A 26,939-nucleotide genomic window follows, 5' to 3' on the forward strand; every position below is an offset into this window, starting at 1 on the left:
TTTTTACTTTGTACCTAACTCACAAATCAATGTTTCACTCAAAATGGAGACACCACTATAATCATTATGGGAAATAAAATTATGTTAATGAAGAACACAGTAAAAACCTAAATATAACCTGATTTTACCACTTGACTTCCATCTTTATCTGATACCAGTGGTATGACCTAATTCCTAATATTTACCCTCATATCTATTTAAGTCCAGTTATTAGCAGTGAGTGCCAAATCTCTACGTCCCACATCCCTGTCCTGTTCACTGACTCCATCCTCTACTTAAACCCAAGTATTATTACCTAGTTCTAGAACTTAGGTAATGAACACAAAGGGAGGATAAAAGAGAGAAGAAAGAAATTACAAATATCCATCTCTTCCAACCCTAGGAAATTATCCCTAGGGAATGATCTGTGGGTAAGACACCCACCTTGCACTGCAAATAAAAACAAAGCAGACCCATCTGTTTCCTACCAGTCTTCGTGACAGTTTTACAAGGACTCCAGTCAACGCTGACTTGTGTGCTGAAGTCTTCAATAAGCTGCCTGGCTCCCATCAGGTTACAGGGTTGGAACAAGGTCTGAAACTTGGGGTTGAACTGATGATGGAGGGCGATGGAGCTTTAAGCAAAGGTTCCCAGCTCTTTCTGGGAAAACAGGACACAAAGGAGATGTGAGTTCCACACAATTAATACCAGCTGCCCTTAGCCTCTGACAGAAAAACTGTCCTTCCTACAACAGGATAAAAACAGCTTAAAATCATCATAACGTCTTTCATAATTAACGTTTCTCCATTAAGACTGCTCTTCTACTAAATCTTCAGATATTTGAGGATCTCTAATATACTAATTTGTTCCTGTTTTATTCTCAGTCTCAGGGTTCCTCAGCCTTTTGGATGTATGTCTAGTGCCCCAGCTGGAACTAAAATTCTCGAGTGACAGCCATTACTTAAAAAATCAATAAATAATTTTTTTGTTTCTCTGAATAATACTCAGAATAAAGTATTGCTCATGATCCTCTGAACACAGTAAGAGGGAAACATACTCCGTTGACTATCCAAGGAAGATTTGATTACGAGTCAACTCAGACTCCAGAGACTTACCCAACAGACAAAGAATATCCTTATTACTGCCCCAAAGTTCAGATTTTAAAATGTGAATTTTTTGCCCATTCCCTGCTGCTCATGGGATCCTATTTAGCTCCCCAATAAGGGAATGAACCTGGGCCCTGACAGTGAAAGTGATGAATCCCACGCCACTGGACCACCAGGGAATTCCCAAAATTTTGAAATTAAAAGCCCTTCCTCCAAAATATTTCAAAATGCCACAAGCAAAATTAATTTTATACATAAAATAATGATATCAAGCTTAATAAATAATGAATTCATTAAAAAAAAAAAGAGAAGTACCAAAAGCCTGAGATGGGTAGATCTACAGGTGAGGAAGAGCACCCAATAAAAAGGTAAGAGGAATTGTCTTTAGAAAATTGAATACACACTCTATCCTTTCCTGGGAAGCAGTAACTTATGTTTTCTCAGCAAGCATAGGAAGCCACACAAATATTTACCAAAACATGCAGGAGAGAAGAATTAACGTAGCTCATGATGACTTGGTATCTGTGAGAAATGAATTCTCACAGAACTGAATACACAGAATAGTGTATTCAATTCTAACTAATTGAATACACAATTCTTTAGATTTAGGAGTATCTGAAACCTTACAAGGAATATCCTGGTGGTACTGGCCTCCGAACTGAGACTGGGGTTGGAACTGGCGAGAAGGTGAATTTGCGTCAAGAGCTGAACATGCTGGGGAGGGAAAGAAAATAATACAGTGTACATGTTATGATGCTGTCATCTCAGAAACCCAGAAGACCAATGTCAGTGACTTTATCAAACACATTTCACTTTCTAGAGAGACTGTGAGAACAACACAGTTATCTCAGTATGAATTTTTTTCTCAGATATGCTCTACTTCAGCAAAATGACAGAATCAAAGGAAGTTTAACCTCAAACCAGAGGAACTAAGGTTAGAAAGAACAAAAACTACTCTGGCATAAAACTGTTCAATTCAGAAGGGATTACTAAAGATTCTTTGAAATCATACAGTACTCTTTTTCATTTATTTTTTTAGGCTATGCTGTGCAGCACGCAGGATCTTAATTCCGAACCAGGGATCGAATTTGTGCCCCTGAATTGGAAGCTTGGAGTCTTAACCACTAGACCACCAGGGAAGTCCTTTTACATGCATTCTTATCTGAGCCATAAAGACATGAACATGGTGGCCTTTCAAGGTCCTGACTGATGTGACGATGCTGTGGTCCTGTGGTTTCAATGGTTACCAAGACACCTATTTCTGACTTTCACAGGCTGATAATTTTTGGCTTCATTTCAAAAGATGAAGATGATCCAATATTAACATTACCAAGAAGAGTCTTACCTGCTGCATCTGCTGCTGGAGCCTCTTCCTCTGCACTGGGTCTAGAATCAGAGTCTGATGAACCTTCTCCCTCTGGGGCTTACCCCTCTCTACTTCCTGCTGCTGTTTGGCTGAAGATTTCTTCATCTTCAGCTGTTCAAGTAGCTCCTTCACGGTGCGATGCTGCTCATTTAGTAAGTTGGCCAGTCGTTCCTCAAACCTATCCCCCACAGGGAGATGACTGGATTTGAACATTTCCATGGGTCCAAAACACATCCAGTTCCTTCCTACCGTGGGCTAAGCCAGTCTGAGCAACTTCCATCTACTGCTAATCCTCAAGTCTCATTTTAGCCAACAAGCAAACTCCTAGCCTACCCAAATCTCTTCCCAAAGTAGACTCAAATAAGATGGTTCTGAATCATCCCCTACCCATCCTCCTAAAATCTCCTAAAATCAGTAAGATACTAATGAAGGTGAAATTAAACTAAAATCTAAACATAGGGTAATGTCTGGATAACAAAGCAGCCAAGGAGCTAATGGGAACCTACGATTTTCGCATCCCACTGAGTTACATTAATCTGGGACTTATTCTTAATGGTGATACAGAATCTTCCCAAAGCACAACATCTGTTCTCTAAGCTAGCTGTTACTCCCACCCCAGGTCTAGCTTTTCCTGTTTTCCAGCTCCTATTCATTCAGGCTGCCCTGACTTCCTTTCTTAAAAACTCAAAGACCTTCTAGCTTGGAGTAGAAAAGGCATAACCTAAAACATATGGTGCCTCAGTTCAGTTCAGTCGCTCAGTTGTGTCCGACTCTCCGCAACTCCACGAATCACAGCACGCCAGGCCTCCCTGTCCATCACCAACTCCCGGAGTTCATTCAAACTCATGTCCATCGAGTCGGTGATGCCATCCAGCCATCTCATTCTCTGTCGTCTCCTTCTCCTCCCGCCCCCAACCTTTCCCAGCATCAGAGTCTTTTCCAGTGAGTCAACTCGTCGCATCAGGTGGCCAAAGTATTGCAGTTTCAGCTTTAGCATCAGTCCTTCCAATGAACACCCAGGATTGATCTCCTTTAGAATGGACTGGTTGGATCTCCTTGCGGTACAAGGGACTCTCAAGAGTCTTCTCCAGCACCACAGTTCAAAAGCATCAATTCTAGGCGATCAGTTTTCTTCACAGTCCAACTCTCACATCCATACATGACCACGGGAAAAACCATAGCCTTGACTAGATGAACCTTGATTGGCAAAGTAATGTCTCTGCTTTTTAATATACTATCAAGGTTGGTCATAACTTTCCTTCCAAGGAGTAAGTGTCTTTTAATTTCATGGCTGCAATCACCATCTGCAGTGATTATAGAGCCCAAAAGAATAAAGTCTGACACTGTTTACACTGTTTTTCCATCTATTTCCCATGAAGTGATGGGACCAGATGCCATGATCTTTGTTTTCTGAATGTTGAGCTTCAAGCCAACCTTTTCACTCTCCTCTTTCACTTTCATCCAGAGGCTTTTTAGTTACTCTTCACTTTCTGCCATAAAGGTGGTGTCACCTGCATATCTGAGGTTTTGATATTTCTCCCAGCAATCTTGATTCCAGCTTGTGCTTCTTCCAGCCCAGCGTTCCTCATGATGTACTCTGCATATAAGTTAAATAAGCAAGGTAACAATATACAGCCTTGACGTACTCCTTTTCCTATAGTCACTTCCATCCTGTCTTCTCTTTGCAACCCTATAGACTATAGCCCACAAGTCTCCTCTATCCATGGGATTTCTCAGGCAAGAATACTGGAGTGGGTTGCCATTTCCTAACTCCAAGGGATCTTCCTGAAACATGGATTGAACCCATGTTTCTTGCATCTCCTGCATTGGCCGGAAGGTTCTTTACCATAGTGCCACCTGGGAAGCCCTAAAGCACATGGTAGTTTAGATGAATAGTGAGAAACTGGTCCAAGTATGACCCTACTCATCTCCGTGAAAATATCTTAGCCCTCTAAATTCCTCCTCCAAGCTTTCTATCACTACCCTCCCACCCCGACTTTCTAAGAGACAGAGAGAGACTGTCAGAGGCTGAAGTAAGAATCCAAATGCTAGTTCTGAGGTAGACGCAGAAGAAGACACTCAAAGTTGCTACTCTATGAAATCAGCATACAACCTGCTCAAGCAGCTATGACTAGCAGGTTATCCTAATTCAATAAATCCTCTAGATTGTACAATAGTTAAATGATCATAACTTTGTTCCAACAGCCCCTGTGGATAAACATCATGTTTCCTTTAACAGTATTTATTGAAAGTATGGGCAGGCCCAGGATGAAAATCTATAGACCACAGGACTGTCCTCTGTACAACTGTACTGAGAACTGAAAACTCTTTTGATTATCCGCATACCTAGCAGAGGAACAGACCACATGCACGAAAAAAAGTAGATAATGCAAAAAGAGCTGTACCTGATTCTAAGAAGCATTATCTCAATGGACAGCTGATAAGGGGAGCACAGGTAACCTACTTTCCACGTGATATTTTACTTATAATCAAATAATAAGCTAGGTTTGTATTTCCAGCTAAAAGAAAAGCAGCAGCAGCCTAAGCAGATCAACTGAATACCAGAAGGTAACTGAACTGAATAAGAATTTTTTAAGTAGTTATGTAATTCCCAAATTTTAAAAACTGACACACAGGGGTGTGTAGTGGAAATGAAATAGGTCTACTGATCAAGTCCCATGATAACAGGTGCTCAGGTTCTATTCTGCTACACTAGAATTTTTTCCTATGACGTATGGTGTGAAGTAAGTGGGTCAAATACAAACTCTAAGCAACAGTATGAAAGTCCTTTAAAAAATAAAAACAGAGCTACCATAGGCCCCTGCAATCCCATTCCTGGGCATATATCCAGAGAAACACATGGCCCCAAAAGATGCATGCACTGCAATGTTCACTGAAGCACTGTTCACCACGGCCAAGACATGGAAACAACCTAAATGTCCACTCACAGAGGAATGGATAAAGAAGATGTGGTATGCTGCTGTCCTGTGCTTAGTCGTGTCCGACTCTTTGTGACCCCGTGGACTGTAGCCCACCAGGCTCCTTTGTCCTTGGGGATTCTCCAGGCAAGAATACTGGAGTGGGTTGTCATGCCCTCCTTCAGGGGAAGATGAGGGGTATACACACACACATACACACACACACGTGTGTATATACATACATATATATATACCTACATATATATGTATATACACACACATAATGAAATATTACTCAACCATTTCAAAGAATGAAATAAAGCCATTTGCTGTAACATGAATGAACCTAGAATATCATACTGAGTGAAGTAAGTTTACACAGAAAAGGAGAAATATCATGTGACATGCCTTATATTTGGAATCTAAAAAGAAATGATACAAATGAACTTGCTTACAAAACAGAAAGAGACTCACAGACTTTAAAAAGGAACTCATGGTTGCTGCGGGGTAAGGGATAGTGAAGGAATTTGGGAAGGTCATGTATACACTGCTATATTTAAGATGGATAACCAACAAAAACCTACTGTACAGCACATGGAACTCTGTTCAATGTTATGTGCCAGCCTGGAAGGGAGGGGACTTTGGAGGAGAATGGACACATGTAAATGTATGGCTGAGTCCCTTCACTGTTTACCTGAAACTATCTCAACATTGTTAATCGGCTATACCCCAATACAAAATGTTTTTGGTGTTAAAAAAAAAATCAATAAAAATAAAATTGAAAAAAAAAAAGGACTCTAAGAAACCTTGAAAATGTTCTCAAAAAAGAAAAACAGTAAATATGTGAGGTGACAGAAGTATTCATTAACTTCATGGGTGAAATCCTTTTTTAATAAATAATGTATATCAAATCATCATGCTGTGCACTTTCAATGTTGTAGAACCTTATCTATCAATTAAAACTCAACAAAGTCGGGGGGAAAAAAGGAACTCGAGATTTCTGCTGTGGTTATATTATGGTATTTATTATAATGGAACACGACTGAATAGTCACTGGGGGGACTGATGCTGAAGCTGAAACTCCAAGCCTTTGGCCACCAGATGCGAGAAACTGACTCACTGGAAAAGACCCTGATGCTGGGAAAGACTGAAGGCAGGAGGAGAAGGGGACGACAGAGGATGAGACGGTTGGATGGCATCACTGACTTGATGGACATGAGTTTGAGCAAGCTCCGGGAGCTGGTGAAAGACAGGGAGACCTGGCGTGCTGCAGTCCACGGGGTCACAGAGCCGGACATGACGGAGCAACTGAACTGATGACTGATACTCCTGGCTTTCACGCACTGGTTAGTATACCTAGCCTTTTTCACCGAATTGCACGTTACCCGAAGGCCGAGCTTTCAGGTGGATCCAGAGCTCTCTAGTTAGGTAATGCTGTTAAGGTAAAGCACAGGACTAATTAAAGGCTCTGAGCCCTTGGGTTTTGCTTTGTTCCACCCACAGCACAAACCATACCCTGACATCTAGCCAGTACCTAATGACAGTATGCTGCTACTCAGAATGGATAACGACAAAGTACAGATGAACTCTGCAAACTCATCACAAATATAGGGGGAAAAACTAAAGCTTCTACTTTCTGGATGGGACAACAGAAGTGCTAATTCATGTGAAAAGGGCAGTACACACTTTTGAGATTCCAGGGCTTTACTGCAGGTGCTTCATGGTTTGTTCAATTAATGCCCTGGAGACTCACAAAGGTTCATTAACTTTTACTAGACTATCGTTCTGTTAATGAAAAGCAGAAGAACAAAAGGGACACAGTGGATGTTACACTTTGGGGCGGCTTCTGTGGCTGGCCACACAGAGTCCTAAACACCTCTCCAGCACCACTCACCTGGAGAAGCTGCTATGGATGCCAGCTACTGCTTTTTCTCCCTTCCCAAACAGATACAGCTTGGTCTAGAGCTGCACTGCCCCATAAGAAGGAGAATTATTCACGTCACACCCAACAACCCAGTGGGGCTCAGCATCTTTATAACAGTAACAGCAGGTAGTCAGGGGTGGGAAACTGTTAACCAGAACTTCTCAAAACCTTCTCAGACATACACTCTCCCTCTACTCTCGATCTCAAGGTCTGTGGTTAGCCTACCGTAAGGCTTGAGGGGTGTTTAAGTTAGGCCGAGGCTCAGCCACACATTCCTCCTCTTCTGGGCCATCATCTTCCATGTTGGAGAATCCCATCTCATCTTGAAACTGAGGGCAAAGGAAAAGAAGGACTTTCCTGAGGAACAGGCATGTAAAAGTCACTCCAACAGTGACAGGGGAAAATGAAGACTGGTTTACAGGACTTTAATAATGCTGGCACACAGAAAGAGCTTGCATTGGATCCTTTCTCACTTCTGGGCTCAACCAATGCAGCACATGGCATAATTTTCATGCCAGAAAAAAACCTTCTCACTTGGCCAACTTGTAATGGTAAAGATAGAGCATGGATAACTCAAAATGATCAGATTATCTTTCAAGAGAGAAATTTATGAAAAAAGAAACTATAATTAGTTGCAATCTTTAAGGATGCACCATATGATAGCTGAAAAGGCTATGTAAAAGCTCGTGAGGAAAACTTTACTAAGATACAGATATTCAAAGTTTATTAGTTACCAAAATTCTCCTGTCACTATATTCTCTCCTGGGTGGACTGAAAGGAGAATGGCTTGGTCAGACCACTGTTCTGGAGAGAGAGGCCCTGAGACCAAAGGACAGAGCTTGCTGGAGAATCCACCTTTAGTGTCCAGAGTTCTCATTCAAAGATCACTACTAACAGTTTCAAACAACTCTTCCATCAGTTCATTCATGTCTTTTTCTGCAAAAAAGCCAAATAGTATGTTGTTGGCACACACTTATTTCATTTTGCAATAGAGGGAATTCCAGGAAAACAAAGAAAGTTATTTTTAGCAAGGCTTTTGACAAAATCCTCAAATGTATGAATATCCATCATTCACTCATTCATTTAAAAACATTTATTGAACAACAACTATATGCTTTAATCTCTGTTCTAGATGCTCAGATAAATGACAGAAACTCTCATGAATGAAGCTTAAATTCTAGTGGGAAAACAAACAAAAACATAAGCTAGGCAATTTTTTAAAAATTTATTTATTATTTGTGGTCACCCTGGTCTTTGTTGCTGTGTGCGGACTTCCTCTAGTTGTGGAGAACAGAGGGTACTCTCTAGTTTGTGGTGGCATGGGCTTCTCATTGCAGTGGCTTCCCCTGTTGCAGAGCACAGGCTTGAGGGAACTGGCTCAGCAGTTGTGGCATATGAGCTTAGTTGCCCCAATGCATGTGGAATCTTCCCACACCAGGGACTGAACCCATGTCCCCTGTATTGGTAAGTGGATTCTTGACCACTGGACAACCAGGGAAGTCCTAGATGATTTTATGAAATAAAGTCATAGTCTGCTGGCCTATCCTACTGAATGGAGTCAAGAGAGAAGTCTCCAGTAATGTGTCAAAGGACTCTATCTTTGGACCAGCAATGCCATTAACCACTGAAAACACCCAGAAAACACACTTTTCAAATCTATAAATGATACAAAGCTGGAAGGGATCACCAAACCAACCAATGACAGAGTCGAAATTCTAGGTTTTCTCAAATTAATTGGAGGAAACGGAATAGGGATAAACAAGTCATACATTTAGGATTTTCAAAAATCAGTTTCTTAAGTGCACAAAAAGGTAACATGGCTTAAAAACAATCTGAAAAAGGTCTCAATTTTTTTGGTTGGCCTTCAGATCAATTCTAGAGGACTGTGATCATTTCTATAAAAGCCCTTCTTAAGAGGGCATTAAAAAGCTAAAATCCATTTATGAGGATGTGAATCAACTGGAACTCTAAAAAGAATATAAAAGGCCTTTGGAAAAAGGTCTGGCAATTTCTCAGAATATACAGCTACTCTATGACCAAGGATTCCTCCCCTAGAGAGCTGACAAAAGGAAATGAAACGTTTACAAAACTAACAAGAGAACATATACACAAAGGAATATTACTTGGCCATAAAAAGGAACACATCCGAGTCAGTTCTAATGAGGTGAATGAACCTAGAGCCTATTATACAGAGTGAAGTAAGTCAGAAAGAGAAAGATAAATATCATATACTAATGCATATGTAAGGAATCTAGAAAGATGGTACTGATGTATTTATTTGCAAGGGAGCAATGGAGAAACAGACATGGAGAACAGACTTAGGGGCATGGGGAGAGGGGAGACAGTGAGATGTATGGCGAGAGTAACATGGAAACTTGCATTACCATATGTAAAAGAGATCGCCAAGGGGAATTTGCTGTATGACTCAGGAAACTCAAAGAGGGGCTCTGTATCAACCTAGAGGGGTGGAATGAGGAGGCAGATGGGAGGGAGGTTCAAGAGGGAGGGGACAAATATACACCTATGGCTGATTCATGATATCAGACAGAAAACAAGGTTCAGTAAAGCAATTATCCTTCAATTAAAAAATAAATTAAATTTTTTTAAATAACAAGAGAGTTCAGAGCTATCTTTATTCAAGACAGCCAGATATTAGAAAGAATCAGGTGTCCATCAACAACTAGGGATTGATGAAAAATAAACAAATTGGTATACTTCTACACTGGAATCCAACTCAGCAATAAAAAGGAACAAATTAAATAATACAAGCAATACACATGAATCTCAGAAACATGCTAAATGAAAGAAGCCTTACACAACACAACACATACTACATGATTCCATTTACATGAAGTTTTAAAACAGGCAAACACCTAATCTGTGATAGAGAAACACAAAATAGTGGTTGCACCTGGGAGACTGGTCAGGGTACTGATCTCGTGGGGCCAGTAGGTACTTTTGGGGTGATAAATATCTATCTTGTTAGGGGTTTCACTCATCAAACCTCACTGAATAGTACACTGAAGATTTCTATACAATAATGTGTATTCAGTTCAGTTCAGTTCAGTCGCTCAGTCGTGTCCGACTCTCTGCGACCCCATGAATCACAGCACGCCAGGCCTCCCTGTCCATCACCAACTCCCAGAGTTCACTCATACTCACGTCCATGGAGTCAGTGATGCCATCCAGTCATCTCATTCTCTGTCGTCCCCTTCTCCTCCTGCCCCCAATCCCTCCCAGCATCAGAGTCCTTTCCAGTGAGTCAGCTCTTCACATGAGGTGGCTATCGTATTGGAGTTTCAGCTTTAGCATCAGTCCTTCCAATGAACACCCAGGACTGATCTCCTTTAGAATGGACTGGTTGGATCTCCATGCAGTCCAAAGGACCCTCAAGAGTGTTCTCCAACACCACAGTCCAAAAGTATCAATTCTTCGGCGCTCAGCTTTCTTCACAGTCCAACTCTCACATCCATACATGACCACTGGAAAAAACATAGCCTTGACTAGACGGAACATACCTAAAAAGAAAAACTGTAAACAATATTCAGTTCTAATTCACGATGCATGTGAGCTAAGTCGCTTCAGTCGTGTCTGATTTTTTGTGAACCAATGGATTGTGGCCTACCAGGTTTCTCTTTCCATGGGATTCTCTAGGCAAGAATAATGGAATGGGTTGTCACTCCCTTCTCCAGGAGATCTTCCCGACCAAAGGATTGAACCTGTGCTATCTTATGTCTCTTGCATGGGCAGGTGGGTTCTTTACCACAAGCACCACCTGGGAAACCCCTAATTCATGATATGCATGATGAAATGTTTAGATAGCTACAACTCACTATGAAATGCTAAAAAAAAAAAAAAAAGGATTAAGAGATGGATAGAGAAATAAGTGAAGAGCTGCATAATTAACATATGTAGGAGTAGGAGGTGAGAATATGGGTGTCCACTGTACAATTCTTTCAACTTTTCCATACGTTTGAAAAGTTTCATAAAATGTAATAAGGGAGAAATTTTCTTAAAAGCAAAGGCTAGAATCCAGAAGAACCTGAGGGTTGAAGTGTGGGAACACGACTGAGCGACTGAACTGAACTGAACTGAACTGAAGAAACTTGGTATATTTAGCACAGTAAAGAAAAAAATGTAGGAACAGAAACATACTATGCACATTTGGGGGTAAGTTATATTCTTAGCAACAATGGACAAAGAGAGAAATAGAAAAGATAGATTCAGGTTCAGTAAGGAAAACGTTAACTGAGGAAGTGTTTGAGAGTAGGACACACTATCTGCAGAATTGATGAACTCCCTGTCACGCAGTTCCCCAAACAGATTGAAAGGCCACATCAGAGAGGCCATGAAAATGCTCACGTGGAAAGAAAACATATGTAACCACAGGAAGCTTTCCAAACTCTGTGACTGCATACTATAGTAAAAAGTGATCTCTTGCAGTTCTTGAGTATTCTTCATCAAGTTTAGCACAATACCACAGACCTTGAATAATAACCATGGGACCCACATGAAGTGCTGCTAGTGATGCTGGAAGTGCTCCCAAGAAGCACAGTCATGACATTACAAGAGAATGCTGAATTGCTTGACAGGGACCAGAGACTGCAGTCTGCAGCTGTGATCTCCTACCATTTCAAGATAAACAAAGCCAGTTTAAGGACCTTTGTAAGAAAGAAAAGGAAATTCATGAAGCCATAGCTGAAGCTACACAAGCAGGTGCAAAAACCTAGTGCTTTTTGCAAAATACTTTTTAATCTTATATTGAGAATGCAACTTTTATGTGGGTGGAGGATTGCTACAAGAAAGACATACCTATCTGACACTATTTGAGAAACAGCAAAGTCATTATACAATTTAAAGCAAAAGGAAGGTGAAGGACATAAGGCTAGAGAATTTAATGCCAATAAAGGATGGTTTGATAATTTTAGAAAGAGGTTTGGCTTAAAAACTGTCAAGATAACAGGAGAAGCAGCCTCTGCTAATGCAGAGGCAGCAGGCAAGTTCCCAGATGGCATTAAGAAAATCATTGAGGAGAAGGAGTATCTGCCTGATTGGTTTTTAGTGCAGACGAAAATGCCCTAATCTGGAGAAGGGGTAAAAAAAAAAGCCACAAAAGACATTAATTAGTAAGAAAGAGAAGCAAGCACCAGGATTTAAGGCAGGAAGGGAGAAACTAAGTCTACTGTTCTGTGAAAATGCAGTCAGGTTTATGACCAGGACTGCCCTTCTCTATTAAGCTGCTCGCCCCAGAGCCTTGAAGGGAAAAGATAAAACCGGAGCTACCAGTCTTTGGATATTAAAAAAAAAGAAAAGAAGGCCCTTTCTCTGGATTGGTTCCATCAATGCTTTGTCCCTGAAGTCAGGAAATCCCTTGTTTTTTAAGCTTTTCGGACAGTGCCCCTGGCCACCCAGAACCCCATGAATTCAACACTGAAGGCATCTAAGTGGTCTACTTGCCTCCAAACCTGTCTCCAATTCAGCCTTTAGATCAGGGGTCATAAGGACCTTAAAGGCGCATTACACATTATACTCTATGGAAAGGATTATCACCAATACACAAGTGCCCCTACGGAGAGAACATCATGAAAGTCTGGAGGAAGGATTACACTACTGAAGATGCCAATACTGCTAGGGAAAAAGCCAAGAAAGCCACCAAACCTGCAACAATAAATCCCCACTGGAGAAAACCATATTCAGAAGTCATGCATGAATTCACAGGATTTACGACAGAGCCAATCAAAGAAATCAGGAAAGAGATTGTGAATATGGCCCCAAAAAGATGGGGGTAAAGAGATTCAAGTTTTGGATCTTAGAGAAATTCAAGAGCTAACAGACCCCACCCCAGAGGAATTAACAGAAGATGACTTGATGGAGAGGACTGCTTCCAGACCAGTGCCAGATCATGAGCAAGAAGACATAGGAGAAGCTGTGTCAGAAATCAAACTGACATTAGACAATCTGGCAGAAGAGTTCTGATTATTCAAGACTGCTTTTGATTTCTTTTACATGGAGCCTTCATGATATAGACTCTGAAACCAAAGCACATGGTGGGAGACGGACTGGTACCATACAGAAACATTTTTAGAGAAATGAAAAAGCAAAAAAGTCAGACAAAAATTACAATGTATTTCCACAATGTCACTCTCTGCTTCCTCCTCTGCGTCCACTACCTCTCCAGTCTCACCACCCCTGCAACAACAAGACCAACCCTGCTTCCTGCTCCTCTTCCTCCTCAGCTGACTCAATGTGAAGACAAGGAGCATAAAGGTCTTTTTCATGGTCCACTTCTACTTTGAAAGTGAAGTCGCTCAGTCATGTCCGACTCTGCAACCCCATGGACTGTAGACTACGAGGTTCCACCATCCATGGGATTTTCCAGGCAAGAATACTGGAGTGGGTTGCCATTTCCTTCTCCAGGAGATCTTCCCGACCCAAGGATTGAACCTGCGTCTCCCACATGGTAGGCATTGTAGGCAGACGTTTTACTGTCTGAGCCACCAGGGAAGATCCACTTCTACTTAATGAACAGTAAATAGTCACCATGCCAACAGTTAATAAACTTATCTATTGTGTATATATGTGTGTCTTTATGTGAAAATCTAATAACTGCATGGGAAGAACTGTAGAAGATGCTTTTGTGTCATCATTATTATCATTGCCTAAGTATTAGAACATCATGTGCAAGACTTATACTGAAATGAATAGCCTACCCTTACATAAAGTGATATTTAATATAAAATTGACAATGCGTTAGCTTTATTACTGATTTATAACTTTGCTTTCAAAGAGTTACATTACCTTACAGTACGCCTCTCTCTTATAATCAGAGAAACCTTGTATCAGCCTCTCATATTTTTAAAAATGTAACAATGTTTACAATCCCGTACATGAATATTGACTAAATGTTACTTTTGTTCAGTCATTAAGTCATGTCTGACTCTTAGCCATCCCACAGATTGCAGCACGCCAGGTTTCCCTGTCCTCTGCTATCTCCCAGAGTTTGCTAAAACTCATGTCCACTGAGTGGTGATGCTATCTAATCATGCCATCCTCTGCTGTCCCTTTCTTCTTTTGCGTTCAATTTTTCCCAGCATCAGGGTGTTTTCCAAAGAGTTGGCTCTCTGCATCAGGAGGCCAAAGTATTGAAGCTTCAGCTTCAGACCTTCCAATGAAATTCAGGGTCGATTTCCTTTAAGATTGACTGGGTTGATCTCCTTGCCATCCAAGAGACTCTCAAGAGTCTTCTTCAGCACCACAGTTCAAAAACATCAATTCTTCAATGCCCACTCATCTTTATGATCCAACTCTCACAAACATACATGACTACTGAAAACACCATAGCTTTAACTATACGAACCTTTGTCGGCAAAGCAATGTCTCTGCTTTTTAATATGCTGTCCAGGTTTGTCACAGCTTTCCTTTCAAGGAGCAAACATCTTTTAATTTCATAGCTACAGTCACCAAGTCACCATCCGCAGTGATTTTGGAGCCCAAGAAAATAAAATCTGTCACTGCTTCCACTTTTCCCTCTTCTGTTTGCCATGAAGTGATGGGACCTGATCTTAGTTTTTTAAAGGACTATAATAGTGTATGCCATAAAATTTCTGTAACAATTCATTCATCTATAGGCCAGGGTACCATGAAGCAATCCTATCAATTACACTAGGCTATCATCAAGCCATCATAGTGTTGCTTCTTCATTATCAATGCATGAATCCTTATACTAGTAAATAAATATGAATTTCTTTATCACATCATCTTTTCCTTTTTCATGTCCAGTTGACACGTATGCCTACACCGTTCTGTATCATATAAGGCAATATTAATATAATGACAGATGATTTACCCTGTAAACAGACAATATAAACTTACAGTATCAATAAATACAGTATTATAAATGTATTTTGTCTTCCTTATGATTTTTTTAATAACAGTTTCTTTTCTCTAGTTTACTTTATTGCAAGAATCCTCCAGTCTTTTCTTTCTGTACTTTTTGTTTGATTCTTGGTACTTTCCTTTCGATGCTTCCTCTAACCTTAACTGTCATAACATTCCAAAATAAACGGAAGACCTTCATAAAGAAAATGGCACTCTAATCTCAAATGACATAAAAGATGAACTAAAGTAACAAAACAAAACGTTAAGTCCTAAAGGACTGTGCTCACATAATTCTCTTTGGACAAAGACTCGCATTGTTTAGGTACATAATGAACACTTTGGCATACGATAAAGCTTTCTTCATAACCTTGTCAACAGCCAACGTTTTACCCTCACCATGTGGTGTTTACTATCCCAGGACAGGGGACACAAATCAACAGTTCCTGAAACATGTTATCCATTATTGGCAAACTAGCAACGGAATAATTTTTTAAAAAATGACTCAAGCCAAGTTATCTGTTTCACATGCCTCCAATCTTGCTCTCTTTACTCACCAAATCAATAAATTAAACTGGCATTAAATCAAAGTGATGTTTCTAGAATCCTAGTCAGTTCCTACTGATTTCCTGCTTAAAACTCTTTGAGCTCTCCTTTTTGACCGATCAAAAATCAAATCTAAGGTTCTTCAAGACCTGAACACTGCTTAACTTTTCTATCATCACTCACTCAGACAACTAAATCAAACTACTTACTATTTTCAAAACACATGTATTGTTGTTTCATAATTTCATGATCTGCAGACTTTCTTCTATTTGCAATATCCTTCTCTAGCCCCATTCGCCAAAAATTTCTTATTGCTCCTTCTAAACTAAGATGAAACATCTCATTTTGTGAATCATTCCCTAAGCCATAGTATGCACAGGACACTATACACCCTTTTCTAGGCCACCAGGGTACCGTATACACAAGCTATTATTATAGCAACTATCACTTTGTACTGTAGCTGTTCCTGTCTGTATCCCCCTACTAAGCTGACATCCTACACGCAGAGGCCATGTCTTACTCATTTCGGTACAATCGCTGCCAAATACTTGACTCAATACGTGACTGTGGGATGTATAAATGAGTAACTGAAAGGATTCCTGAATATATATGTAAATTTAAAGAATTATAGAAATTAATGGTAGAGGAAACTTAAATGTCTTAATCTCAATGGGCTACAAGCTTCACCCTCAAAAATCTGCAAAGTAAACAAAAGTAGATGTGGAAAAGTCAAGAGCACGACGCATAATAAACAGACTCACTGGTGATTCTTACTACCTGGTCAGTGCAGAAATCCTTTGCATCTGGTTCATCAAGTTCTTCCAGGAAATTATACTCTGGATTGTCATCATTTGCCTCCTCCAGGAAAAGAAAATGTTTCACACACTTTTTCCCAACCGTGAACTCATATCTCTAAAGAATATTTAAGATGTTCAGCACCATAAGAATCTATTCCAATAAAGCACACTTATTCTGAAGATTCTATTTTTTATTTATTTTTTGACCATGACACAAAGCTTGCAATATCTTAGTTCCCTGACCGGGAATTGAACCCAGGCCCACAGGAGTGAAAGCAAAGATTTCCAACCAGTGGAACACCAGGGAACTCCCTATTCTGCAGTTTTTACATAACTTAGTCTTTCTTTTCTTCCCTCAGTGCCAGTGTACAAATCACTTACCACAGCTGATTCATCTCACCTATTCTCCTTACTAACCTAAGTTCCTTCCCTCCTTCAAACAAGTCCCTCCCACCATGAAGCCTACACAACCCACTGGACCAATCTCATCCATTGAGGGCAGAAACCAAAAGGAAGAAGGAACACAACACTAAACCCTGGGAAAAGGAGACCTCAAATACAGTAACTTACCAAAAAATGAAAAGATAAAGAAATATTGTGAAAATGAAGGAACGAAGTAAAAACTCACAAGACCAAATAAATGAAGAGGAAATAGCCAAACTACCTGAAAAAGAATTCAGAGTAATAATAGTAAAGATGATCCAAAACCTGGAAAACAGAATGGAAAAAGTGACAGAATCAATGAACATATTTAACAAGGACCTAGAAGAAATAAAATATAAACAGGGACATACAATTACTGAAATTAAAAATACTCTAGAAAAAAATCAATACTCAAATAATTAAGGTAGAAAACATATAAGTGAGCTAGAAGATAGAATGGTGGAAATAACTGCTGAAAAGCAGAATGAACGAAAACTAATGAAAAAAATTGAAGATAGTCTCAGAGACCTCTAGAACAATACTAAACACAACAACATTCGAATTATAGGGGTCCCAGAAGAAGAGGAGAAAAAGGGTCTGAGAAATTTTTTGAAGAGATTATAGTTGAAAACTTTCCTAACATGGGAAAAGAAATAGTCAATCAAGTCCAAGAAGCACAGAAAATCTCATTCACGATAAACCCAAGGAGAAACACACCAAGACACATACTAATCAAACTAACAAAAAATAAAACCAAAGAAAAAATATTAAAAGCAGCAAGTGAAAAGCAATAAGTAAATTGGAGAGCACCTGGTTTATTTAACTTATAGACAGAGTTCAGTTCAGTTCAGTTCAGTTCAGTCGCTCAGTCGTGTCCGACTCTTTGCGACCCCATGAATCACAGCACGCCAGGCCTCCCTGTCCATCACCAACTCCCGGAATTCACTCAAACTCATGTCCATCGAGTCGGTGATGCCATCCAGCCATCTCATTCTCTGTTGTCCCCGTCTCCTTCCACCCCCAATTCTTCCTACCATCAGACTCTTTTCCAGTGAGTCAACTCGACGCATGAGGTGGCCAAAGCATTGGAGTTTCAGCTTTAGCATCAGTCCTTCCAATGAACACCCAGGATTGATCTCCTTTAGAATGGACTGGTTGGATCTCCTCGCAGTCCAAGGGACTCTCAAGAGTCTTCTCCAGCACCACAGTTCAAAAGCATCAATTCTTCGGCAATCAGCTTTAAACACTTGGCTGGATAGCTCACAAACTGAAATCAAGACTGCCAGGAGAAAAATCAACAACCTCAGATATGCAGATAATGCCACTCTAATGGCAGAAAGCACAGGAACTAAACAGCCTCTTGATAAGGGTGAAAGAAGAGAGTGAAAAAGCCTGGCTTAAAACTCAATATTCAAAAAAACGAAGATCATGTCATCCAGTCCCATCACTTCATGGCAAAGAGATGGGGAAAATGTGGAAATAGTGACAGATTTTATTTTCATGGGCTCCAAAATCACTGCAGATGGTGACTGCAGCCATGAAATTAAAAGATGCTCCTTGGAAGAAAAGCAATGACAAACCTAGAAAGTATATTAAAAAGCAGGGACGTTACTTTGCCAACAAAGGTCTGTACAGTTAAAGCTACGTTTTTTCCAGTAGTCATGTATGGATGTGAAAGTTGGACCATGAAGAAAGCTGAGACCAAAGAATTGATGCTTTCAAATGCTGGTGCTGGAGAAGACTCTTGAGAGACCCTTGGATAGCAAGGAGATCAAACTAGTCAATCCTGAGGGAAATCAATCCTGAATATTCACTGGAAGAACTGATGCTGAAGTCGAACTGCAATACTTTGGCCACACTGGAAAAGACCCTGATGCTGGGAAAGACTGATGGCAGGAGGAAAAGGGGGCGACAGAGGATGAAATGGTTGGATGGCATCACCAACTCAACGGACATGAGTTTGAATAAACTCCAGGAGATAGTGAAGGTCAGGGAAGCCTGACATGCTGCAGTCTGTGGGATCACAAAAAGTCAGACACGACTTAGCAACTGAACAACAATATACAAGGGAAACCCCATACGATTAACAGCTGATCTTTCAGCAGAAACTCTGCAGGCCAGAAGGGAATGGCAGGCTATATTTGAAGTACTGAATGTGAAAAAACTACAACCAAGATTACCCTACCTGGCAGGGATCTCATTCAATATTGAAGAAGTCAAAAGCTTTACAGACAAGTAAAAGTTAAAAGAGAATTCAGCACCACCCAAACAGCTTTACAACAAATGTTAAAGGTACTACTACAGACAGGAAGCACAAGAGAAGGTAAAGACCTACAAAAACAAATCCAAAACAATTAAGAAAATGTCAGTAGGAACATATAGATCAATAATTACTTTAAATGTAAATGGATAAAACGTTCCAACCAAAAGACATAGACTCCTGAATGGATACAGGAACAAGACCCATATACATTCTGTCTACAAGAGACACTCTTCAGACCTAGAGACACATATAGACTGAAAGTGAGAGAATGGAAAAAGACATTCCATAGCAATTCTCATACAAGATAAACTAGACCTTAAAATAAAGAATATTATAAGAGATAAGGAAGGACACTACTTAATGATCAAGGGATCAATCCAAGAAGTAATTCGCTTACTGCCAGCCTAACAGCTTCAAATTGGTAACATGAAAATAATTAGCTGAAACTGTAAAAACCAACTAATTGTAAGCTGAAATCTACCAAAGTTAATCATTTTTAGAAGGCAAAGAAAGGAGAAAAAAAGACTCAAGGAGAAATGAGGGTATGTAAATCAATTTTAAAAAACAATTAAAATTCTGTGAGAATAAACACCAATCCAGAAAAAAGGTTTAATCACTAACACCTGCAGCCTAGAAACATAATTTAACAGTGTATATCGACTGTAATACAATGCTGATACTTCAAAATAATCTAATTTTTTTTCTGCTTTTTTCCCCACATCAGTTCAGTTCAGTTCAGTCGCTCAGTCGTGTCAGACTCTCTGCGACCCCATGAATCACAGCATGCCAGGCCTCCCTGTCCATCACCAACTCCCAGAGTTCACTCAAACTCATGTCCATCGAGTTGGTGATGCCATCCAGCCATCTCATTCTCTGTCGTCCCCTTCTCCTCCTGCCCCCAACCTTTCCCAGCATCAGAGTCTTTTCCAGTGAGTCAACTTGTCCCATGAGGTGGCCAAAGTATTGCAGTTTCAGCTTTAGCATCAGTCCTTCCAATGAACACCCGGGACTGATCTCCTTTAGAATGGACTGGTTGGATCTCCTTGCAGTCCAAGGGACTCTTTGAGAGTCTTCTCCAGCACCACAGTTCAAAAGCATCAATTCTTCGGTGATCAGCTTTCTGCACAGTCCAACTCTCACATCCATACATGACCATGGGAAAACACATAATCATAATCAAAAAACCAAAATGTTACTTAAACAAAAGCAAAACAACAAAAAGAATAGGCACTAAATTTTAACAGCAATTACTCTGGGGCTTCCCTGGTAGCTCAGCTGGTAAAGAATTTGCCTGTTAATGCAGGAGACCCCGGTTCGATTCCTGGGTCGGGAAGATCCCCTGGAGAAGGGACAGGTCACCCACTCCAATATTCTTGGGCTTCCCTGATGGCTCAGCTGGGAAAGAATCTGCCTGCAATGTGGGAGACCTGGGTTTGAACCCTGGGTTGGGAAGAGCCCCTGGAGAAGGGAACAGCTACCCACTCCAGTATTTCTAGCTTGGAGAATTCCATGGACTATCCACGGGGTTGCAAAAAGTCAGACACGACTGAGTAACTTTCACTTTTACTCTGAGTAGCAAGATTATGAGTGATTTTTACTTTTTTCTTTCAACTTTTCGATATTTTCCAAAATGCGCGTATATGAATTTTCAATCTTTCTTCCTTTCTGCTTTTTATGCGACTTTTCTGTTTGGCCAAAAAAAGTTACTTGGTGGGGGGGGTTGGTAAAAGGGAGTCAAAATGTACTTCTTTTACTGGTATTATTTGCTTAGTCACTAAGTTGTGTTCAACTCTTTTGCAACCCCATGGATTATAGCCTACCAGGCTCCTCTGTCCATGGAATTTCCCAGGCAAAAATACTGGAGTGGGTTGCCATGTCCTTCTCCAGGAAAACTTTCTGACCCAGGGTCCAAACCCGCATCTCCTGCACTGGCAGGCAGATTTTATTTATCACAGAGCCACTGCGATGGTGGTATTACTTGTACATACAGCTAACAGAAGTATTACAAGGTGGGAGAATCAACTTTCAATTATCCAGATTAATGAGGGGTAGTAGTATTACTGATAATACTAAAACAAAAAAGTATATTTTATCTACATTTGATATTTTTTATTTTATTTATCTATTCTTGGATATTAACTGACAGTTAAACCCCCTTGAACCCCTACTTAATTTCACATTTCATCTCAAGCACTTTAATTCTTCATTTCCTTCCATTCCTTCTCGTCTTCATGTCACAAACACACCACAGCCAAGGAGAAAATTTAAGTCATCTGCTTGCAAGACGAGCTATTTCCATTTCCACTCCACTGCACAAATTATCACGGGGACTTTCATCCTTCCCTCTTTAATTTCATCATTTGATTTCCTTTTCCCAAATCTCTCCTAAATCTACTCTCAAAGATCAACCTTTAAATGTAATATTTTTCTCAGGTATCATTGTATCTCCTTTGTCACTAAGTTTTAAATAAAGTACCTGCCGGAGAAGGCAATGGCAAGCCACTCCAGTACTCTCGCCTGGAAAATCCCATGGACGGAGAAGCCTGGTAGGGTGCAATCCATGGGGTCACTACAAGTCAGACATGACTGAGCGACTTCACTTTCACTTTTCACTTTCACACATTGGAGAAGGAAATGGCAACCCACTCCAGTGTTCTTGCCTGGAGAATCCCAGGGACGTGGGAGCCTGGTGGGCTGCTGTCTGTGGGGTCACACAGAGTCGGACACGACTGAAGTGACTTAGTAGCAGCAGCAGCAGTGACTATATAACATCCAGCTGAAGACTAGCAGGGGGGTACTCTTTCTGCCCCCTTCTGATGTCTATGTCAGAAGCTTTCTCTATCTCCTTTATATTTTAATAAAACTTTATTACACAAATAAATAAATAAAGTACCTGCACTTAAAACTCTCCTGCCAAGGATGAGTCTTCCACTCATCAAGTCAAGGATGACTTCCACTATTATTGATACTTCTCAAGTTTTGCCTTCTCTATCATTTTCTGCCATGTTCCTTTCCATGAGAAGAACCACAATCAAAACTTTTTTAGTTCTACCTCTTGCCAAACTTCAATCTCAGTTTTCTGTTTTTCCTTGATGGCCCCAACGTCACCTCACATTCCCCATATCTAAAGCTGAACTCATTTTAACCCCTCAAATACCTCCCCACGAAGGCATGCTTCACCATCCCCCAACCCAGATAAATTAAATGTTATCAGTCTCTGAGTAATATTACTTCTTTCTTTCTAATGTCTCTAAGACATACCCTTTCTTCTCTATCCTTACCACCAACATCCTACATCAATACTTTACAAGGTCTCAAAGGCATAATAGCATGACTCTGTATAGTAATCTGAATTTATCTTTTCTATTTGAAACCCTGTTAGGCTCCCATACAAACACAGCACTTTTACATTTGTAGAAAATGCTATTCTATTTCCACTCCTTTACCCTAAACCATCGAATTCTATCAATCCACCAAGATCCAGTCTACCTCATTTCCATTCAATCACATATTGTCCTAAACTGCACCAAATGAATTAGGCACTTGTGTCTTCTCTTCCCAACTAGATTATAAGCGTTCTGGGGTCAGAAGTAAATCTTCTGCTTCTTTTAGTTATTAGTGAGCTATAACCTTCAGGAAAAGTTCAAACATTCAATCAGAAAAAACAAAGTCCATCACAATCTAAACACAATCTAACACTCTGAAGTCATCTTTCACTACCTCTCCTGCCTCTGCTCAGACTGTTCGTCAGCTAAGATACTCCATGCCACCATTCCATCAAATCACAATTCATCCTTCAGGTCCCAAGGGTTATGGCATCTCTGGAGAGCCTTACCAAATGCCATAAGCAGTAGTCTCTCCCTTATAGCTGCTGCCCCTCCTCAAGGCCCACTTCATAAACAGCCACCAAATATCAATAGGCCATACATAGTTCATCCCTACAGAAAAGATGAAAAGATAAAAAGGAAGGAAAGAGGGCTTCCCTGGTGGTCCAGTAGTTAAGAATCCACTTTGCAATGCAAGGGACACCGGTTCCTGATCCCTTCTCTAGGAAGATCCCTAAGCCGCGTGGCAACTAAGCCTGTGTGCTACAACTACTGAGCCAGTACACCTAGAGCCCGTGCTCCACAGTAAGAGAAGCCATTGCAGTGAGAAGCCTGCACATGACGACGAGAACAGCCCCCACTCTGCAACGAGAGAAAGCCCGTGTGCAGCAACAAAGACACACCACAACCAAACAAATAAATACACCTTAAAAAAAAAAAGGAAAGAATACGGAAGATGATGAAGGAAATGGAAGGGGAGAAGAAAGTTTCTACCCATTCATAATGTTCAGTGCTGACCCTTACAAAGACCAAGGCTCCATTTCCAAACCCAACCAGCCTCCCCATTCAGAAATGCTGTTTTGTAAAGGCACCACAGAGAGTGCAATGACAAGTGCAAAGGCAATGACAAGCTGGTACTAACAAGGTAAATGTAAGCCAAAGATCTTCCATGTCTTACCTGCTTCTTCCTTGACTTCTTCACTAGGCTCTTCTCCTTAGTGATAGGATGATCGCCTCTGTCTTCTTGAGTAACTGACCCAGGTCTGAGTGTAATTTTCTTCCCTCTCCTTGAGCTAGTGGCCTGGAGTTTTCCTTTACCAATGTGTGTATTTACAAGCTGGGAAGACTCCAAGGACGGTACTGTGATTTCCTGAGAGATGGCCACATCCACAGCTTCCAGAATTGCAACATTCGTGCTGTTGGTGAGCATCCTAGAGCTCAAAGATGGGTCCTCCATCCCAAGCTGAATTTCTGCATCCTGCACATCAAGGTCAGCTGCTCTGCCATGACTTGGACTCCAGGACAGGGACACTGACCCCAGGCCTTTAGCTTGGTCAGATTCTGGTTTAACAGCTGACTGCAGGTCTAAGTCATCTTCCTCCTGGTTGCCCTGATGCTGTGGGGACTCTGCCAACGTAGTTCTTCTCTTCTTGCAGGGCAACATTTTCCAAGTCCCACTCTTGTTCCATCCTGAAAGGATAAAGGCAAGTTCTTATCACTTTCCTATTAATTAACGGTAATAAATTTCCTCAGACATACTTTTACTTATTCAAGTTCAAACATGAACACTGTACTTTACACCAAATGCACAATCTCCCATTAGGTGGGAAGTGAGAGACAGAATGCCTGAGTTCAACTCCCAATTACTGATTAGAGTGTTATCTTGCCTGAGTGACTTCACCTATCCAAATTTTGTTTTCCTCAACTATAAAAGACAATCATTTTTCTAACCTTATGGAGTTGCTATAAGAATAAATAGTAAATGATTAGTAAGTGTTAGTTATTATTATTACCGTCAGGGAGGTAGGATAGCGTGATGTTGAGAACTGTGGAGTCAAACCGTCTGGATTTGTTTCCCAAGTAAGCTTTGTGACCTTGCATAAGTTACTTTACCTGAATTTCATTTCTTCAGCTATAAAATGAAATAAAAATAGCACTTCCATCATTAAATAGTAACTCATTAGATCAATAAATGTTTGCCATTGTTGCTTTCATAAACAGGCATTTCCCTTAACAGAAAGAATCCAAAAGCAAAGTGTGGTTGTTTAAAAAGGTTAGACTATATTAACAAAAATTTTGTATTGAAAATAAGAGAGATTTTTTTGTGTGTACTATATTTCTGAACAGTTGACTTCAATTCCAATGATCACACTTTAATGGCAACAAGCTGAAACTCCAATACTTTGGCCACCTCATGCGACGAGTTGACTCACTGGAAAAGACTCTGATGCTGGGAAGGATTGGGGGTGGGAGGAGAAGGGGACGACAGAGAATGAGATGGCTGGATGGCATCACCGACTCGATGGACATGAGTTTGGCTGAACTCCGGGAGTTGGTGATGGACAGGGAGGCCTGGCGTGCTGTGATTCATGGGGTCGCAAAGAGTCTGACACGACTGAGCGACTGAACTGAACTGAACTGAACCTAAAGTGGAGGTTATCTTCTCATGTGTTCTTATAGCATCTATTTGCAAACCTCTTTTTTTGTACGTACCACTTTTATGATTGCTTCTTGGCTCTTTCCCACCAGCCCCCCACAAACTATGTGCTTTTTGAGTGACGATTCTTTCAATGAGTACCCCTAGTACTCAGCAATATCTGCCCTATTGGAGACAATCAGTAACTATTCGCTGAATGAATGAATGAGTGTGTGAACTTCTGTTTTGTGCATACTCTATATAGGTTGGACCAACAGCATTATATGAAAACTAACTGCATCTTTCTACCCCAAAAAACTTTATTCTCAATAAGACAGGTCGAATAGAACATGCTGCCTTGTGTTACAGTGAGTTCTTCATCACTAACAATGTTCAAGTAAGGCCTGAATGCCCATCTACCAAGGCACTAGATGAAAACCTGGACTAGAGGACGGCAACAAAACTGCGTTCTAAGAGTTTGAACTATAAGGTCAGTTTTACACTGCTTTAATTCCGTTTCTCCAGGACACTGGAAGAGATTTCCCAGCCCAGACCAAACGAACTTTTGTCCCTATCTTGATAATCACAGTTAAATTAACAAGTAAAGATTCCTCGGATAAGGGAATGGTAAGGGATCGTGGCATTAGTTTAGGCAAGTCATATTTCAGATAAATCACTGAGGTCCAAAAAGGCGGGGGTTGGGCGGGCGGGGGATGAAAAGAAGAAAGGCAGTAGCCTGCAGGGATCAGCGCAGGCACTTCAAACACAAAAGAGGTTCTAAAAGAGGCCCCCTCTTCGAGAGCTGCAGTCAAACCAACAGGGTCAATGAGTGCAAATACGGAGGCAGTCCCAGCGCGAACCCCTCCTGGGCAAACATTTCACAAAGGGGCACAAACTGCTCTTTTCACCGCAGCGCCCAGCGCTGACTCAGTCCCCACTCCCAGCTAGACGTCTTCACTCCCCTACCTCTGTCACGCCCCCCGCACCAGCCCTCAGACCCGACCGCCTCAGCCTGAACGTCCTTCGCCCGGTCGTCCGCTCCAAGCTGCCCCTTCCCGGCCTACAGGACGCAACCCGTTCCCTCACCCGCCGTCCCGCTCCCGCGGAAGCTCAGCTTCCTTATCACCGGAAGTCAGACCAAGGCAGCGACTCCCTCACGCGTCCCCGGGTCGCGGTGCGCCGCGTCTGGTTGTCAAGGAGCGCGCGCCCAGCCCGGGCGCCATTTTATTTCAGGGCACAATGAAGCCAAAGCGCGAGTACTTCCGTTGTTGGCAAAAATATTTAAAGGCACTACCTTGCTTTCTCTGTCCACTGAGCTATCCTACTCAAAGCAACACTGGGAGTGTAAGGTTCAATGATTTAAGTTGACAGTCCTCGCTGCAAGACACCTGGAATATGCAACCAAGGAAATGGAGAATTCATAAAATTTAAGACAGAGAAATCCTGGGTTACAAATAGTGCAGTTTCCTGAATAAAGAGAAGGTAGTCTTGAATTCTGGAGAAGGAAATGGCAACCCACTCCAGTGTTCTTGCCTGGAGAATCCCAGGGACGGGGGAGCCTGGTTGGCCGCCGTCTATGGGGTCGCACAGAGTCGGACACGACTGAAGCGACTTAGCAGCAGCAGCAGTCTTGAATTCAATCCATAGTAATTATTCATATCTGTATAACACTCTCCTTACAAAATGCTTTCACTTAGGTTATCAAAGGTGACTTTTTTTATCTTTACAATAAATTCTATGGGACAATGGCTATTATACCTTCAGGTTTATACAGGACATAT

At 41.0% G+C, this 26,939-nt stretch overlaps 1 protein-coding gene across 1 annotated transcript in view; it reads right to left on the reverse strand.

Moving 5' to 3' along the window:
• Positions 1-26,341, reverse strand: part of LOC129540786 (YY1-associated protein 1-like) — a 39,826-nt gene extending 13,485 nt beyond the window's left edge. Inside the window, 6 exon segments of the mRNA XM_088835863.1 lie at positions 468-639; positions 1,713-1,799; positions 2,431-2,629; positions 7,519-7,622; positions 23,701-24,212; positions 26,245-26,341. Of these exon segments, the coding sequence (XP_088691989.1) occupies positions 468-639; positions 1,713-1,799; positions 2,431-2,629; positions 7,519-7,622; positions 23,701-24,186 (1,048 nt within the window). The 5' untranslated portion in view covers positions 24,187-24,212; positions 26,245-26,341.
• Positions 26,342-26,939: the final 598 nt, after the last annotated feature.

The sequence above is a fragment of the Moschus berezovskii genome, chromosome 4 (assembly GCF_049115385.1).
Source record: "Moschus berezovskii isolate FMDL1 chromosome 4, NW_MosBer_1.0, whole genome shotgun sequence".
NCBI lineage: Eukaryota > Metazoa > Chordata > Mammalia > Artiodactyla > Moschidae > Moschus > Moschus berezovskii.